The sequence below is a fragment of the Heterocephalus glaber genome, unplaced genomic scaffold (assembly GCF_053883595.1).
Source record: "Heterocephalus glaber isolate CG9 unplaced genomic scaffold, H.glaber_assembly_v1.0 deba00000122, whole genome shotgun sequence".
Lineage (NCBI taxonomy): Eukaryota > Metazoa > Chordata > Mammalia > Rodentia > Bathyergidae > Heterocephalus > Heterocephalus glaber.
Window position 1 is genome coordinate 56,934,628 of NW_028258138.1, and position 18,084 is coordinate 56,952,711.

General features: G+C 36.2%; 1 protein-coding gene across 10 annotated transcripts in view; it reads left to right on the forward strand.

Moving 5' to 3' along the window:
* Bbx (BBX high mobility group box domain containing) overlaps positions 1–18,084 on the forward strand; it is a 262,549-nt gene that overhangs the window by 207,333 nt on the left and 37,132 nt on the right. For all 10 annotated transcript variants that reach the window (XM_004835767.4, XM_004835766.4, XM_004835769.4 and 7 more), the window contains 2 exons: positions 336–416; positions 16,877–17,885. In XM_004835767.4, the coding sequence (XP_004835824.1) occupies positions 336–416; positions 16,877–17,885 (1,090 nt within the window). The remainder of the gene's footprint in view (positions 1–335; positions 417–16,876; positions 17,886–18,084) is intronic.

Here is an 18,084-nt window from a genome sequence, read left to right on the forward strand (position 1 = left end):
TTTTTTATATTTGCCCAGTTGATGAATTAGTTCTCAAATAGGAATGGAAATATATATCTTGCTTTAAGCTTGTAGACCTAAACTTCAAGCCTAGAATATGCTATCCAAGCCACACCTGTTTTTCTTTCTTGTCTTTCTTTCTGTTTTCTTTTTTTTTTTTTTTTGAGCTGTAGAAAATCTCAAAGTAATCATCCCAAGTATACATATTTAAAGTTATTTGGTCCTTGGAAGCAATGATATTCTCACAAACTAAAGAGAATTCTTAAACATGTATAAATGATGAAGAATCTGGTATTACAAATTAATGTTCTTTATGTGAATTGTTTTTAATGTAGATCTCTTCAAACACTTCGAAGTTGGGTAGTGCCGAGCCTGTAAAACGCTGTGGAAAGTCTGCACTCTTTCAACTGGCAGAGGTAAGTTCCTAAGAAAATATTGAGGTCAGATCTGCAAAGGCAGAAGTCACAAAATACTCAGAAGTATTCCTTAAACTGTGCTGTTTCGCCTTTGACCATAAAATATGTTATATCAGATTTTCAAAAATGAAAGGGTTAACCTTTGCTGTTAAGAAAAGGAAATTTTGCTACTAAACATCATTAAGCATTGAAAAAGGTTACATGGGAAGATTGCAAAATCTTTTTCACAGGTGTATTTTAAAATAAGGTCAGTTTTGGTCTCAGATTGGTTAAGTAAGTCCAGCATGAACCCAGAAGAATAGCCTGGGTCGTTTTCCTCTTTTCTGGCCTTCAAATCACCTGTAAATCTCCACAAGGCATTACTTTTAAATAGGGGTTGATGTTTTATTTTTTATTGTTTTTTTTCTTTTTTTTTTTTTAGTGAAGAGCTCATATGACCTGTTCTAACATTTGATTTTATAGCTTTAATCACTTGTGCTTTTGATGTGACCTGGGTATTAAATGCTACTATCTCACCCTAAGTGGGTAGGGGATGAGTTCAGGAGGAGTTGCCTGAAACAGTGTTGCTGAGGTGGCATGAGCAGTGGCTTTCTCTGCCAGGTTGTGATTGCCTAGAAGGGTATGCAGAAGAAATGTCTTTAGCACCAGGAAACCACAGAAGCAGTTTTCTCAATTGATACGGTAAATTAGGAAATACTAAGTGAAGGATTAAAAAGCTCTTAAGCTTTATTTTTCTCATTTTTCTGGCTTGTCTTCCAACAAGTTTCCTGTTCTTTTGTGAGTGATACTGTCCTGTAATAAATTCTTTGTAATTGATTGAGTTTAATGAGCTGACCTACAGTTTGCTAAAATTTCAAAATTTTATGATACTTTGCATATTAAAGATTTGGGACTTTTAAAGCCTTTAAAAACCCAGTCAGATCTAAATTTGAAATATAAAAATACAGAGGCCTAAAATAGTAATGTATATACAACATTAGAACAAACTAACCCATTATTGTCTGACACTAAGCTGACATACTTCTTGTGTAAGGCAAATTCAGTACCAAATGGAGGTCTACAAATAACTGGAGAACTCTAAGAAAAACTTGGGAAGACAGCAAGGAATAGCTCCAAAAATAACTGCGCTGGGCCAGGGATTTAGCTCAGTGGTTCCAGCTCCTGCCTCACAAGCACAAGGTCCCAAGTTTGATCCCTGGTACCTCCCTAAAAAAAGGAACTGCGTAAGTCACTGCAAACTACCAGTTCAGACTGAAAGAGTAGTGATCTGACAGAGTGCCCTTGGAGTTGGATCTGGAAAAAAAGCTTAGTAAACAGACCTGAGGTCGTGAATTTTCTAGAATGTATAGACTGTAAGACAATTTGTTTGAAAGAAGCAATTTTTTCATGAGTAAAGATGCATGAGCCCTCTGCATTTCCCATTAGGTAATTTGTGTGTGTCCACACCCATGTTTGTACACATATACAGATAGACCAGGCGTATGATTACTTAGATATGAAAACAACACTAAATTATAAAACTAACTTTCAAGATATAGTATTTATCTTTATTAAACCTTTTGGTTTTTTTTTAGAAATGTATGAGCCTTTGGGATATTTTGGTGTGAGGGGTACTGAAGAGATAAATTTGTCTCCTCATTTTCTTTCAGTCATAATAAAAGGATTCCTTATTAAATCGGAACTCATTAAAAAGAACATTCATCTAATTTCTAGGGATGCATCCCAAATATGAAACAGATGCTATGATTTAACAGATGTTTGAATGCTAGTATCATAATTTTAAGGGGGTAAAATGACAGAAATAAGCCTATTCCAATTATAACAAATCAGCTTATACTCAGACTTAGTTTATTATAACATTTGAGTTAAAATACATGTTTTGATGAATCAGGGCTGCTAAAATAATTTGCCAAGAAAATCTTCTCCCATTATTATTTGTACCACATGAATATGATGTCCTAACATCAATAGAATGTGTTCCAGAATAATGCCCTAAAGGCTTCCCAGTTTTTGTTTTGTTTTATTATTTTTTTGAGACAGGATCTCTCTACATAGTTCTAGGCTGGCCTTGAACTCGCTATGTAGCCCAGGCTGGACTCAAACTTGGGCTCCTCCTGACTCACTGTGCAGGCACGTGTCCCATGCTTGGCTCTTCTGGATTTTTAATTAAGTATAAATATGTGCACAGTGGATTAATTGTCATCACCAAATAAGCACCAGTAAATAAATGTCTCCTTAATTTTTTTATCTCATGTATTTGATACTCATTTTTCTTTGAAAATTTTTCCTGTTACTTAGAACTAATACTATTGTCAAATCTGAAGAGATAATTTTAAATGTACACATTCCAAAGGGAAAGCCACCAAGAAAATACTTCTAATTTGGGTTAGATCTTTCTCTTGGGATTTATAATACAACTGTTAACTCCTCGTACTTCAAGAAGCATCTTATCCCCGCCCAGATCCCAAGTCTTCCTAGGGGGGGTGGGGGTGGGATCATGGCTGTCAGGAAAATCTTGCCTCTAAGTCCTGGGGAGGAAGAATAGGAGTACTTTCCATTCCTTACCCATATCATCAAGGGAAATAAAGGCAGCTCTGAGAGAACTACAATTATGGATTGAGAAAGGAACATGCGAGAAATATCTTCTTGTTCTTTGGCAAAAAGCAAGCAATGTTTTGGATGTAAATTTATTGCAGCATCCTTCACTTAATCTGACCAAGCATAAAAAGAACTGAAGAAAGTGGGAAGCAGGGAAGAGACTTGGAATGGCCTGCTATATTCTAAGTTTTGGCCATTGTAAGTATGTGTTTCTCAAGGGCCAAGTGAATAAATAGAAAGTAGATCAGTTTGATCAGGCAAGGGGCCACTAGACAGTAATGTGAACAGAGTGACCTGGACAGTCAGTCTCTCCCATCAGAGAAAATACAATGGAGGTGCCCTCCCACAGGGAGCAGTGACATTCAGCTGGTTTACACCAGTACATCTGTCTTCATTGGACAAAAATGAAGTACTTCCTACTATTAGTAAAAATCTTGTGACTCAACCTCCTGAATATATCGTAGCACTTGTGCCTGCATCCGTAAGCTGTCATGATCCTTCCTGCAACTGTGGGGCACAGCAGGAGACCTACAGAACTATCTGTTCCAGCCCTGAGGCCACATCCCTTCTGATCACCTAGCATGCCCTCCCCTTATATGCAGTATTTTAAATATCACTCCTGCCTGTGGCATCGCCTAAGAAAGTCATTGACTCTTTTGTAGAGTTAGCAGGAAGCCACAAAAAAAAAACTTTACCATGGACAATTAATTTTACCTCCATCAGCTGTATTCTTTGTCTAACCCACAGGCTGTAAGCCTTATGAAGGGCCAGGAACCAGCTCCTAAGTTAGGCATTTGCCCCTCACCAATCCAGTCTTGTGGGCTGGAGTGGGAAGGGTGAATGAGTAGACTTCCCAAAGACAGGGTTGCTGCTTGCAAGAACAGCCTTCTTGATGAGAAACAAGAAATATTTTAAGCGTATACGTATTTAGCACTGTTCTGTGCACCTACCTAAACAGGCAAAAACACACACACACAAAAAAAAAAATAGAGGAAGTTGGCAATAGGAACAAATCAACTTGGATTGGCCTGCACTCTCAGTGTTGGTATTGTAAAGCTCCTTTCCCTTTTTCTGTGGCCCTGGAGCCAGGCAGTGCCCTGGGGAAGACCCTGATTCAGGTATATGATTGTCATTTTAATGGGTAGACCTTAAGTAGCTGAAAAGTGACCTGAAATTCTGGGATTTGGTGTCCAGTTATTTGTGAGAGGTCTATCTGTCCTGGAAAGGAGATTTCTGCTGATGTCAGAGAATTGAGAAAACTACAATGCTTTTGGTCTGGACTTTTGTGAGATATATACTGTTTAGTTATTCAGTTACTTAAGTTGTACAAGTACTGTAAAGTATTGTGTTACCATTCATTTTTGTGACAAATTAGAGCAGATCATATAAAGAACAACAATGCGTGCTTCCTGAAATGATCGTTATGTATGATAGTTGCTGTCGTTGGGTACTCTGAAGAGGAGTGGAATATAGCTTTATCTGTACATTTCAGAGCGAGTCTACACTTGAAGATTTCTAGTACCAACATTGTTTAATTGACAAGTAGAGTGGATTATTCATTTATTGTAACAGATAATAATTATTAAATGTGTGCTTCATGCTGTTAACAGTGGGGCTGCACGTATTTTTAGTACAATGAGAACTAAACCTATGAACCTCCTAAGATTAGTGCTATAGGAATACTTTACCTCCAAGTTCATTGTTAGTGTTTTAGATTATCACTGGGGCAAGCACAAACCTACTAATATTGCTCTTAGTTCTACCTGTACTTTTTCTGAGATAATTTTTAATATTCTTTAAAGTAGATTTTAAAATGTAATAGTGTTTTATGCAAGTAAGTTTTAGTATCTAACTTAAGATAATAATGACTGATATTTGAGAATCTACTATCTGCTAGGCACAATTTTAAGTACTGTCTCCATAGGGCTCTTAAAACACTGGGCTGCTCTGTCATCTTGTTTTAGATGAATGTAAAAGACTGCAAGTTTCTTGTTATAGGCATGTGAGTATTACAGAAGTCTTATGGAAGACAGCTTACTCCCACACATATATGTGTGGCTGAATAAGATGACAGATGTTCAAGAGTGCTGTCAAAGAAGGAGAGCTTATATTTCCTTTTTAGAAAATGTCTATACTTTTGAAACTGCCAAGATACATCTTGCACCCTTATAAAAATGCCTATTTGGGCCAGGGATTTAGCTCAGTGGTTCCGGTGCCTGCCTCGCAAGTGCAAGGTCCTGAGTTCGATACCTGGTACAAAAAAAATTGCCTATTCATAAATGTGCTTGGGAAAATATTATAAGGGTTATAGGAAATTATGGAATACAACTCTTGGCCTCAAAAAGCTGATTCTCTAGCTGCAAAGAGATCAGATATTAAAGGTTAAGAAATAAGAAAGAAATAGTGCAGGTGATTTTAATGAAGAATCATGCAATGAAATGATGAAATTCCACTTGTGTGAAGAATGATACACAAAGTGAATGTATCCCTAAGAAAGAGAGAAACTCATATTAGCAGAAATGTTCTGGGACCAAGCACAGGGTGGAGCGCATGAAAAAGCATTGATGAAGAAATTGTTTATGAACAATTAGAGTTCGAAACTGGCAAACTTAAGGCCACCTTCCAACTGGAGAGATATTTTATTTGGTGCACATTTTGTTTTCCTATATCATATTTTACATTTCAATTAGTACCCAATATTCTAAAACTAGATTTCAAATAAATGCAGCTTTCTAACTGCTCCTGAAAATTTAGAGGATCTGAATACACTGGGTCAACCTTTTTCTGGAATAATTGGCCAGAGCTGATCAGTGGCTGCCCTGTGAGTACTTGCTCTCCAAGTAATGCTATTCTCTTTTCCCTGCTGACCCGACTCTGAGCCCAACAGTTACTACCATTACCAATGTGGACTTACCTCCTTCCTTCCCTTATACCTCACCATCCATATACAGTGGAGTGTGACTTATGCACACTTAAATGGAGAGATGAGAAAGAAGCAAAACGACAAAGCAAGCAATGAAGATAGGTAGATAGTGTAAATCAAGTTGGGAGTGGTGGAGTTCTGTGCTAAGAGATTTCAGAAAGATAAAGATAGAGTGCACCTTTGACTCAGACTGGGGAAGTGTTTAGTGCAGAGCAAAGAAACTTGTATTGCAAGTGAGAAGGAACCATGGAAGACTTGGGGAAAATGGAGAGAGGTTGTGGGTACCTGTGCATGGAGTGGAGTGGAAACCTTCGGTGGAAATCACATGCGAGAAGATAAGAGCCAGGATCAGAGAATCTGACAGTCAGAATGGGGGGCAGAAACAGATACTGTCCTAGAGGGGTTTTGGGTGATTCAAGTAGATATGATAATTTATTTAGTTGATATGAGAGGCAAAGAAAAAGAAGAATCAGAGCTAACTCCATCTCTGAATCTGAGTGTTTGGGAAAAGGATGGCTTCTAGAATTTTGACTCTGGTCTTGGAACCCTACTGCAGGAAGCCCAGATGTTTGCAAGCCCTGCTAATAGATAAGAAGGGATGAAAAGAGGCTGAGGGGAAAGAGACAGTTGAGGAAATCTCATACCAGAAGAATCAAAGAGAGGAAATTGCTAGCTCAATGGTTGAGTGTAGAAAGCAGATACACACCTTCCTCCGAACACAGAAGAAAAAAAAACAGTCATCATAGGATTGCTGAGTTTAGTCTGTGGTTTTCTCTGTCTGTGTCATATTTGTCTCTATCTCAATTTATCATTCTGGTTGTTGAGGAAAGAGGATGCTGGAATATATACATCTCCATATACATCTTATATTAAAAAAGCAAAATTATGGTCTGATGGGTTCCAGGGAATTGGAAAAGCTGTCATTATATTCTCACTTGATAAAACCATTTAAGTCAAATAGATGGATAAAGATGAATTTATTCTAATATCTGTAAAAATGAAATTGTATAGAAATTATGACTCAAGAAAAACTACATTAAAATTACAGAAGTTACATATAATATTGAAAAAAGCAGGAAATCCCAGAGATAATCTTACTTGGCTGTGAGGCCTCCAGTCACTTAACATCTCTCTCCAATTACTGGGAGTATTTGATTGAAATATGACTTAAGTTTTCCTTTGTGTCTTTGTATATTATTGATGTGTATTATCCTACCAGCTACCTAGAGCAAGAATGTAAGCCTGAAGATCTCGCTTCAGTTCCTACTCTGTCATGATCCAAATCAATTACAATACCTGAAGCACATGTAAGGGGACCTTTTATTTGAAAGTGGTGCATTTCTTATCTTCTTATGCAAAGTTGTGGGTAATTTTTAGAAAACTCCTAAAACCATTTATCCTATCCCCAATTGCACCAACTCATTTTTGGAGGAACTGAAATATAGAAGTGCATTTAATGGCTGATGGGGAGAGCCAGCAGATAGCCCTATGGAACAACCACCACTCAACCCATCCAGAATCTTTAGAAATTATGTGATTTCTGAAGAAATAGTAAATAAGGAGAAATATTTAAGCTACCGTCTCACCTGGCCCAACTGTTTGAGCAGACCAAGTAGAAATATGCCCAGATTTTAGTGTTGAGAGATGCTTAGACCACTGTTTCTTTTATCATAAAGATAATTTAATTTTCTTAGCAGCAGCACTATCGTTTAGTCTTAGAAACTGTCAACCAGTGTGTATTTTTATAGCAAAACATTCTGGTTTTATTTAATTATGGGAGAAATGCACATCTTGGAAAACACTGCTAAATGCCATTCTAGGGTTATGTCTACACTGTTTTGGCAGATAATAAGCCAGTACAAAATGTTTGTAAATATACCTTGGCTGCAAAACATTTGTTTTATACTAAAAAGCAGAGATTTTGACATTGAAACTTCCTGATTAATGTCAGTAGGTCTGTTTTCATACTGTTTTATTTTTAACCTACTCGACACCTTTATAGTAGACAATGAAAGATGAAGTATAATTAATACCTAAATAATATGATACATTTTAGAACTATTTCTTATTTCTTAATACCAGTTAAATGGGTTCTGCTGTGGTATTATCTCATACATAGTATACATGATTATTTGCACTGCCCATTTTACTACGTCTTTTAAAGTAGGACAGACACATTACAGAAATGAATCAATATCTTAACATTTGTAGAAAGGAACACTTGTATACTGTCTCTCACTCAAAGGTAAAAGCATGATGCAGCACAGGTTTGTTTTTTTTTACATTAATTTTATTGGTACATTTTAGGTATACAATAAATTTACATTCATCATTAGAAATTTGCACCTTTACATAATCTCTTTTGGTTCTTATTTTTTCCCCATTCCCCCACCCCCCCTTCAACCCCTCAGTCCCTCCCTATTTACAAAGACTTTGTTTCCATTTTTTCATTTTCTCATATTAATTCCATTCCCTTCTTTCCTTTCCCCTACCCTCCCGCTTCCCCTTCCCTTTTGCCCCTTTTCTTCCTATTTCACATTATTTATTATACCTTTTTGTCCTTATTTACCCTTTCAGTTTCTCACACCAGAGAAACTATTCAGTATTTATACATGTGTGTCCTATTTATTTCACTTAAGAGTATCGCCTCAATGTGCATCCATTTAGCTATAAATGTCTCTAATTTCTCTTTTTATGGCTGAGTAAAACTCCATTGTATTTTTTTAAAAAACCACATTTTCTTTATCCAGTCTCCAGTTGATGGGCAATTGGGCTGCTTCCAAGTAGCACAGGTTTTTTACACCTTACGAGGGATCCCCGTTTACAAACCCTGATCCAATGTTTGGTCTTATCTGAACTGAATTTGGCAGCCTCTCTGAACCCAAGGTTGTGAAATAGAACTCCCTGCTACACAGTCTGCCTCACCCCTTCAGTATTCCTGTTTTTTCTTTGTAATTGTTTTGAAGGTAACTTTTTATACATTGATAAACCTTTAGGACTACGGCATTTTTGTTTTCCTTTTGAGAGTAAGTCACAGTTTTTTCCAGCACATCACCATCAGGCCTTTCTGACTACACAAAATAGTGAGACATCTCAGTGTGGTTTCTGTTACAAAGGTAAAATTAAGGTATTTGTGATTAATTTTCATGGGTGCTCTTGGGAGGCATAACTAAGGACACTGATTGCTGGTCTAGGTCTAACAGTAGTTTGGTCTTAATTAGCATTGTTTTTATAGACCCATAAAATAAACTCCTGGTTTGAACCAGAAATACATTTGTAAATTCATCAGTTACCTGAGAACTAATGAACCATTCAATTTAACACGATTATCTCTTGAATACCTTCTTTTTAAAAGGTATAAAGATATTCTTGCAGGAGAATACAAAGGTGAACAGAATACATTTTATGCCCTCTGAGTTACAGTTATAAAAATAGAGTAGCTGAGGGAATAGACAGTAAGTATCAAATATTTATGCCCATCATTTGACTTAAAACATTAACATTTTAACTTATTTGAATACAAGCCATGGAAGATACCTAGATGATTTTCTGTTCTCACTTTTAAAGAAGTTTGTTTTTAATTTAAAATAATAATAGAAGAATAAATTGTCATTTACTATGTTAAGTACTATTTTAAGGCCTGATTATCAACCAGTCTTCTATTAAAGGGCATTCTGACTAAATTAACAATAGTCATTAATTCCATGTTTCCCACAATGCAGTTTTATTCCCTTGAGCGCACAGTGATTTGTATCCTTTTATATCTGTTGTGTGATTATCTGTGTGCATGTCCATGTATGTGTGCATAATATAGTTTGTATGTACATTCATAAGTTCCACTAAAATGTGATATATGCACCCAAAATAGATGTAAGTAGTATGCTTGTACTTGGAAGTAGGAATGAGCTTACTCCTGTATTTTTGATTTGAGATCTTTCTGAATGTAATTATGTGGGGGGTTTTGCCACTGTAGAATCATTTAACCCTAGAAAAATTACAGCAGAGCAGTCTACCAAGCGTATGGTTGCTGTTTGAGAATACTAATATTGTTAATATTAATACTAATATAATAATATGATTATGGCTACAAAGAATAATCATACTCCTGTAATCCCAGCACTGGGGAGGCTGAGGCAGGAGGATCACTTTGAGTTTGAGGCCAGCCTGTGCTGCATAGTGAGTTCAAGGCCAGCCTGACTTATGTAGACAGACCCTGTCTCAAAAAAAAAAAACCAATAAAATGAATATTCATACTGCCATTATTCTAACATTTATTCTTTTGCCCCAAGACCCCAGCGGGATGATTATGCTCTGTACTAGACACTATTTCAAGTCCTGTACATGTGCACTCATTGTACTTTACAGTAGGCCTAAGGCAAGAAATATTAACATCCCTGTTTTATAGATTGGGAAACTGAGGCACAGAAAGATTTAGGAAAATCCCATAAATAATTTTAATTGGCAGTGATTAGTTCCCATCAAAATAGCCAAACAGTGGCAGAGCCCATCTTCAGTTCTAGACAGTCTGGCTCTAGCATCACTGCCTTTTGAAACTGCCTCTCAATACAGAATTTGCTTACCTCCAAGAGTAAAGCATCTTGTTAGAGTTACTACATCCATACCTGTTCCCAGGTTCTGTTTCTATCATGTGAAAATGCTTAATGTAGCGAGGGAATAAATATCAAAATAGCAATCATGGAGATTATCTTCAGTGTTTTTTGCTGTGATGGGCAGAACACTGAAAGCTTATAAGAAGATGCTTAGAAAATGCATTACAATGAGAAAGCTTAGAATTGAATGTATTCTTTAGACTTAAGGAAAAGTAAGATTCAACAAATCTAGGAACTAGACATGTAAACAGGCACTAAAATAAGGTCTAAGATCTCTCTCTCTCCTTGCTAAAAGAATAGAGAAGATATTTTCAAATTGTGCTAACCTATACACTAATGCAATCATTTGTAAAAGAATATGAACCTTGTGTTACAAATAAGTAGAAATATAAAATAATGGTATCAATTAATAAAAAGAGTACTCTAAAATCCAGTATGAACTATGATGGGCAAAAGCAAACCCAAAAAAAAAAACCTTAAGGCTATTTTTTAACTATTTAAAACTAAAAATAGAAGAAATTGGCTATGTCTAGATTAGAGCTAGTAAACCTTACAAAAACAAAACAGACAAAACTATATAATCATTGTCATTATTTTGCCACCATTATGGAGTAGGGTAAGAAAAATTATTTTCAAACCAGGAGGTATAAGTAAAAAAGGCAAGTGTATGTTAATTAGTTAGAAAAAGCTAGAGTAACATGGTCTTCATATATTAATTCAGGTTTTCTACAGCAGAAAAACCAGATTGTAGGATACTGTAAGACCTTGAAAATGAGATTGTCTCACTTTTGGTAATCTTTGACAAGTTGTGGAAAATAGAAGAAATCAAGAACAACAAAAAGGGGAAATCATTCTAATTTTCAAAAAGAATAAGCATTATTCCCAAAATATAGACTCTTAATTCCTAGAAACATTTGAAACTATTCTAATAATGTTTGAACTACAGGAAAGATGAAAACTGGGAATTACGTTTCCCTGATGAAAGCCACTGTTCCATGTGCCATTCCAAAATCTCTTTGCCTGCTGACTGCCTCACATCCCAAACACAGCACTATAGAGTGCCTTTCCTCTGCTTCTGTGTTTCCAGAATCCACCTGGATTCAGCAGTGGGTGAGACGAGGGGTGAGAGCAGAGGAGGTGAGGGTGTGCAGGGCAGGGGTGAGGTGTCGTCGAGGTAAAGCAAAGACAGCAGCTCGTCTGTGTTCTAGCTCCTTCCAGAAAGGCCCACCATGCCCTTCATCTTCTACTCGGGACATGGCCCCTGGGCTTCATTCAGTAACATGCTTTACCCGATTGTCTGCTAGAGCTTCAAGCTGTTGCTAATCCCTATGATGCTTTCCTGCTTCTCATTAAGATGTCTTAGTTGTTCATGACCTGTGCATAAAACCTATTCCTGACAATAAACTCCTGTGCTAGTTATGTTGTAAGTTGTTTCTCTTTGCCTACTTGGATCCTGACTGATACACAAGCCAGCCTCATTTTCTCTTTGGTGTAGTTGTGATTGGCTATAAATAGGCTAAGTGAATGCTGCCAGCATACCATATCTAGATTCTAGCAAGACTTTTGATAGATAATCTTATAATGTCTGAGAACAAAATGGGAAGACTGTAGACTGGATTATAAAGCAGTCCTAAATTGCTAAACTGTATTAATGTTCAAAAAAACTGCCTGGCAGAAGGTGCCTAGAAATTTTCCAGAAGGTGCTCTCCTTGGCCATTTCCTACTCAACATTATTATTGAAAACTTAGACAAAAGATATAAGAAGTGGCTCTATTAAATGTGTGTTGTTTATCCCACAAAGCTGGAAGAGAATTTATTCAAATTTGAAAGGATAAACTTTATAAGGAAAAATGGAAAGTCTTGCCTCATGAATGAATTATAAATGAATTATAAAAATGTAAATGAATGAATTATAAAAATATAAAGTAGGAGAGACCAAGCTTCTCACCATATTATGTGGGTAAAGAAATCTGAAATTTTAATTGATTACAAGCCCAGTGCAAGTTGGAAGTGCTATGTGTGTATGGTTTTTTAAGAATTAATTATTCATCTCTGTGTTTATTAAAATATACCTAACATCTCTATAAATAGTTCAACTACTTCTCATCTGGTATATTACAAGAGGGCAAGGTACATAATTTAAGAAAGATATTGCTCCATTAAAGTATCAGTTTTCCCCCACTCTTGTAAAATGGTATATCATTTACCAAGTTTTGCTTCCACACATTTGTTCACGTTGGCCTCAATGCAGTGGAGGTTGTACTATTATCCCGCTTCTCAGCCATTGTTTTCTCCTGTGGACTCAAGGTTCATAGCTCACTATGTGGTATTTGTCAAGCTATTCTCACCTCCAGAACTAAGACTCATAGAGCGTGATCAAGTTTTTGCTCGATATTTTTAAAAACAGAACTGCCTTCTAATAGAGTAATATGTTCACTGTGCAAAAGCTGATTAACCAACTCTACTGAACACTGCAGTAGAGCAGATTCCTGCACGGGAAGAAAGTTGTATCAGACACCTTCTAGAGTACCAGATACGAGTCTGATTTGATTTTGCATTAGTGAATAGATTTGTGATTTGTGTTTTTTAATTCAGACATACTTGCTTTACTTTCATCTCCAGCAGTATAACTGTTTTTCTTATAATTTTGGATTAACATACTCTATTTGTGAAAAAACTTTTAAGAGCCTGAGATGAGGAAGTAAAGCATGACTAGTGTTTGGTGTAATTACCACAGAAGAAATATTATGCTATTTCCCAGAATATGTCCCCAGAGTGAATATCTCTGTGTGTTCCATTTCATTCCTTGCTATGGAATCCTATCAGGGGTGATGAAAAGAATCATTTTGAAATATATTGAAGCAGAGAACAGAGTTTGCAAAGTATTATTAGGTTTGCTAAGTTGAACCTTTACAAATCAAGCTATCGGCATACTGCTATAAAAACCAGCACATAGATGATAAAAGGTCCTTGAAATGACCTATTAAAGGCCACTAGAGTGACAGTGGTTGAAAAATTATAAACTTTACCTTAAAGATACCTTTCTGGTCTTCTTTCTAAAGCTAATATAATATAGTCTCTGCCCACATGGAATAGTTATTCATGAAAGGGTAGGATAGTTGAAGAGGGAAAACAAAAATTATTTCAAATTGATACAGAAATAGCACATTCTCCCAAAAGATTAAAACATTCAGGGAGATGAAATATGTCAGTGTTTTAGAATTAGCTTAAGATAACATTTTACTTTAGGTTCATTTCAGGTTAGATTTAATAAAGGGAACTTCTCAGTCTTTAGAGCTGCTTGCTCACAAGTTCCTGAAAAGGATAGCTATGTTGTGAAACCTCAGTATGAATGATCTGGAGGCCTGGGCACTATTGTCTTAATAGTCTTTTAAAACTTGCAGTTACTGCCTCCCTTTCCCATCCTTCATTTTTTCCCCAGTCTCACTAATCATAACATAATTCTCCCAGAAAGGTTTGTGATGCATTGAAAGTACTAAGAACAAAGTGACACAAAAGACATCTGATATTTAATTCAATGTATTACCCATTTTAAAAATGAATTTTACAAATGCTAACAATCGTGACAGCTTGCCATTTGGTAAGATGATGATTTTAAAAAGCATATTAGTTTCCTACTCATGTGCTTGCTTTTCTACTGGCTCAGCAAGCCCCAATATGTTTTCCCTCTAAGTTGTTAATCCAGAGTACATATAGGAAGTCATGGTGAAAACTTCTGTGCTGCTCTTGGCCATGTCAGCATCATCAGTCCCTTGATAAATTGCTCAAAGGTAGAAACCTGGCCCTGTTGATTTATGTATCTTTAGTTGTCCTCCATGGGCCTGGCACTTGGGAACTTGGAGTTGAGTTTATGAATGAAAACCTAGATACTGAAATACTCATTTACAATAGACTGCAGTTTCCCCGCTCAGAAAATAACCTCAGATTGAAATTTTAAGGTACCTGGAAGGTGGAAAAGATGATAGCAACTTTCTTCTTGAATATCCTATATGTGAAATTTTGAGAATTTTGATGAAGAATTTGAAAACTTAACCAAATTGGGACCAGATGTGTTTCAGTATTTAAGATTGTTTAAGATTTAAGATGTGTTTCTGTTTTTAAGATTCTAGAGAAATGATTCAGTAGATATATCTTACTCTATGTAATTTCCCCACTACATATTCAGATGAATATTCTGATAGCAAAAGCATATAAATAGTCACAGTAAGTGAAATACATTTTAAGACATTAAATGGTTTTATGTTGGTTCAGATCAGATCAAATTTGCCACTAGTGAATTTAAAAAAGAAAAAAAAATGTAGCTATAGACACTGCTGCTATAAACATGGATATGCATATATCATGGTAGTATGATGCTTTTGATTCTTCTGGGAAGATACCAAGAAGGGGAATATCTGGGTCAAATGGAACCTGTAGTTTCAGCTTTTTGAGGAATCTCCACACTGATTTCCACAGTGGCTGCACCAGTCTACACTCCCACCAACAATGGAAAAGGGTTCCTTTTTCCCCCACAGCCCTACCAGCAAGTTATTGGTTGATTTCTTGATAACAGCCATTCTTTCTGGAGTGAGATAGAATCTCAGCATTGTTTTAGTTTGCATCCCTCAAATGACCTGTGATGTTGAACATTTTTTCATATATTTACTTGCCATTTGTACTTCTTCATCTGAGAAGTGTGAATTCCTTTCAGATACCCATTTTTGGATTAGGTCTTTAAATTTAGGGGTATGATTTTTTAAAATTCTTTATATAGTCTAGATATTAGTCCTTTGTGGTTTTTTAATACAATGAAGCACCTCTCAGCTATAAAAAAGGATAAATTAGAGACATTTCTAGGTAAATGGATGCACCTTGAGATCATACTCTAAAGTGAAATAAATCAGACACATGCGTAAATATCGCATTCTCTGGTGTGAGAAACTTAAAATGTAAATAAGGACCAAAATGTATGATAGATAATGTGAAATAAGAAAATGTTCAAATGGGAAGGGAAACTAGGGAGGGGGGCAGGGGAAAGGAAGGAATGGAAAAGAAAAAAACAAAAGGAAAAAATGGAAACAAAGCTTTTGTAAATAAGGAGGGGGAAAGGGGTTGAAGGATGGGTAGGTGAATGGGAAAAAAGAATCAAGATATATCATGTATAGGTACAAATTCCCTATGATGAATGTGATTATTATATGTATCTAAAATGTACCAATAAACTTAATTAATTAAAAAACAAAACAAAAAAGAATGAAAGACGAACAAAAACTCCTTTGTTTTTAGAGCTTTTGTGGTTTTACGGTTGTCTGCCAGCATTTGTGGATCTATAAAGTTCTGTATGTAGTTGTTTAATGAGTCATCTTTACCATTTCTATTTTCAAGTGGTTAAGTGGAAGTTACTACTGTTTTCCTCATTTCTGGCTCCTGGGGAAGTGGGGGATGATGATTAAGTACATTATCTTAGTGCTCTTAGTGCTCACAAAATTCTCTAAGCACATCATCTTAGTGCTACCTAGTGCTTACAAAATTCTCTGAGATTGGATCATTTCTGTTTCACAAAGGTCATGGGGGGAAGTGAGGAGAAGGTGGCTCATTCTATGCTACAAAGTTAGTAAGAAGCAAAACAATCACACTTGGGTCGTTCAACCCTGGAACCCATCCTCCTTCTGTTACATATTATTTTCATAGGAAAAGCTTCTGATGAAGCTTAAAATTATGGTTCAGATATATGTTTGTCTAGAGTTTAATGAATATGTCCCATTGCATACAGCTTTTTACTAATTTGAATTATATAAATTTGGCAGAAGTGAGCTAATTATAAAGTTTGACATTCATTCTGATTGTTTTTCTTTTTTTATTCATTAAGTTTATTGGTACATTTTAGGTATGCAATATGATGACTGGGAATTTGTACTTGAACATGATATATCTTGGTTCTTATCTTTCCCCCTTTCCCTGCCCACCCTTCAACCCCTCTACCCCTTCCTATTTACAAAGACTTTGTTTCTATTTTTTCCTTTTCTCATATTTTTTCCTTTCCATGCTTTCCTTTCCCTACCCCTGCCCCTTCCCCTTCCCCTTTAGACCTTTTCTTCCTATTTCACATTATCTGTTATACATTTTGATCCTTGTTTACACTTTCAGTTTCTCACACCAGAGAAACTATTTGTTATTTACACATGTGTGTCCTATTTATTTCACTTAAGAGTATAGCCTCAATGCTTTCTGATTGTTTTTAAAAGTGATATAATTGAAAAGTTTAATTTTAATTATGGAATAATAAAGATATTTCATGTTGTTGTCCCATTTTTGTTTTAAATATTTAGATGTGCCTGGCATCAGAAGGGGTGAAAATGGAAGAAACAAAGCTACCAAAAGCAAAAGAATCAGATGGTGGAAGAATTAAAGAATTGGAGAAGGGAAAAGAAGGAAGAGAAATAAAAGTGGAGAAAACAGATGCAACTGGGTTGCAGGAAGAGAAAGAATTTGAAAAACCAGCCAAGGAAAATATAAGAGAATCTAAAGAATTAAGAAATTTTGAGGAACTACAAATGGATGATGTAATGGCTATAAAAATGGAAGACTGCAAAGAAATTAAAAAGGAAGAATTAGAAGAGGATCAAAAATATAGTCATTTCCCTGATTTTTCTTACTCTGCTAGTAGCAAGATAATAATTAGTGATGTTCCCAGTCGAAAGGATCACATGTGCCATCCTCATGGAATTATGATCATCGAGGATCCCACTGCATTAAACAAACCAGAAAAGCTAAAAAAGAAGAAGAAGAAAAGCAAAATGGATCGACATGGAAATGATAAGTCCACACCCAAGAAGACGTGCAAAAAGAGACAGTCTTCAGAATCTGACATTGAAAGTGTCATATACACTATTGAAGCTGTGGCAAAAGGAGACTGGGGTGTTGACAAACTTGGAGAAAACCCTCGGAAGAAGGTTCGCACATCTTCAAGTGGCAAGGAAGGCATTTTGGATGCCAAGCCACCAAAGAAAAAAGTGAAATCAAGAGAGAAGAAAATGTCAAAGGAGAAGTCCTCAGACATTACCAAAGCGTCAGGACCTCCAGATTTCATTAGTATTTCTGCCAGCAAGAACATTTCTGGTGAAGTGCCAGAGGGTATAAAAGCAGAACCATTGACTCCCACAGAGGATGCACCAACACCCAGCCTATCAGGACAGGTTAAGCCTGAGGACAGTGACTGTCACAGAAAAATAGAGACCTGTGGCTCCAGGAAGTCTGAGAGGTCTTGCAAAGGTGCTCTTTATAAAACCCTGGTGTCTGAGGGCATGCTCACCTCTCTGCGAGCTAATGTTGACAGAGGTGAGTGACTTGCACAGCCCTCAAAAGAATACAAAGACCAAGCTGAATCTTTCCTTCTATCCTATTGAAAAGAAGCTCATAAAGAACAATGTGACATCAAGATAATGTCTCACATTTGCATGGTTCCTTATGGTTTATACATTGTGCCTACATGTTTCCTAGCACCTTTTAGAAGTTGTGTCATTTAGTGGCTACTTCT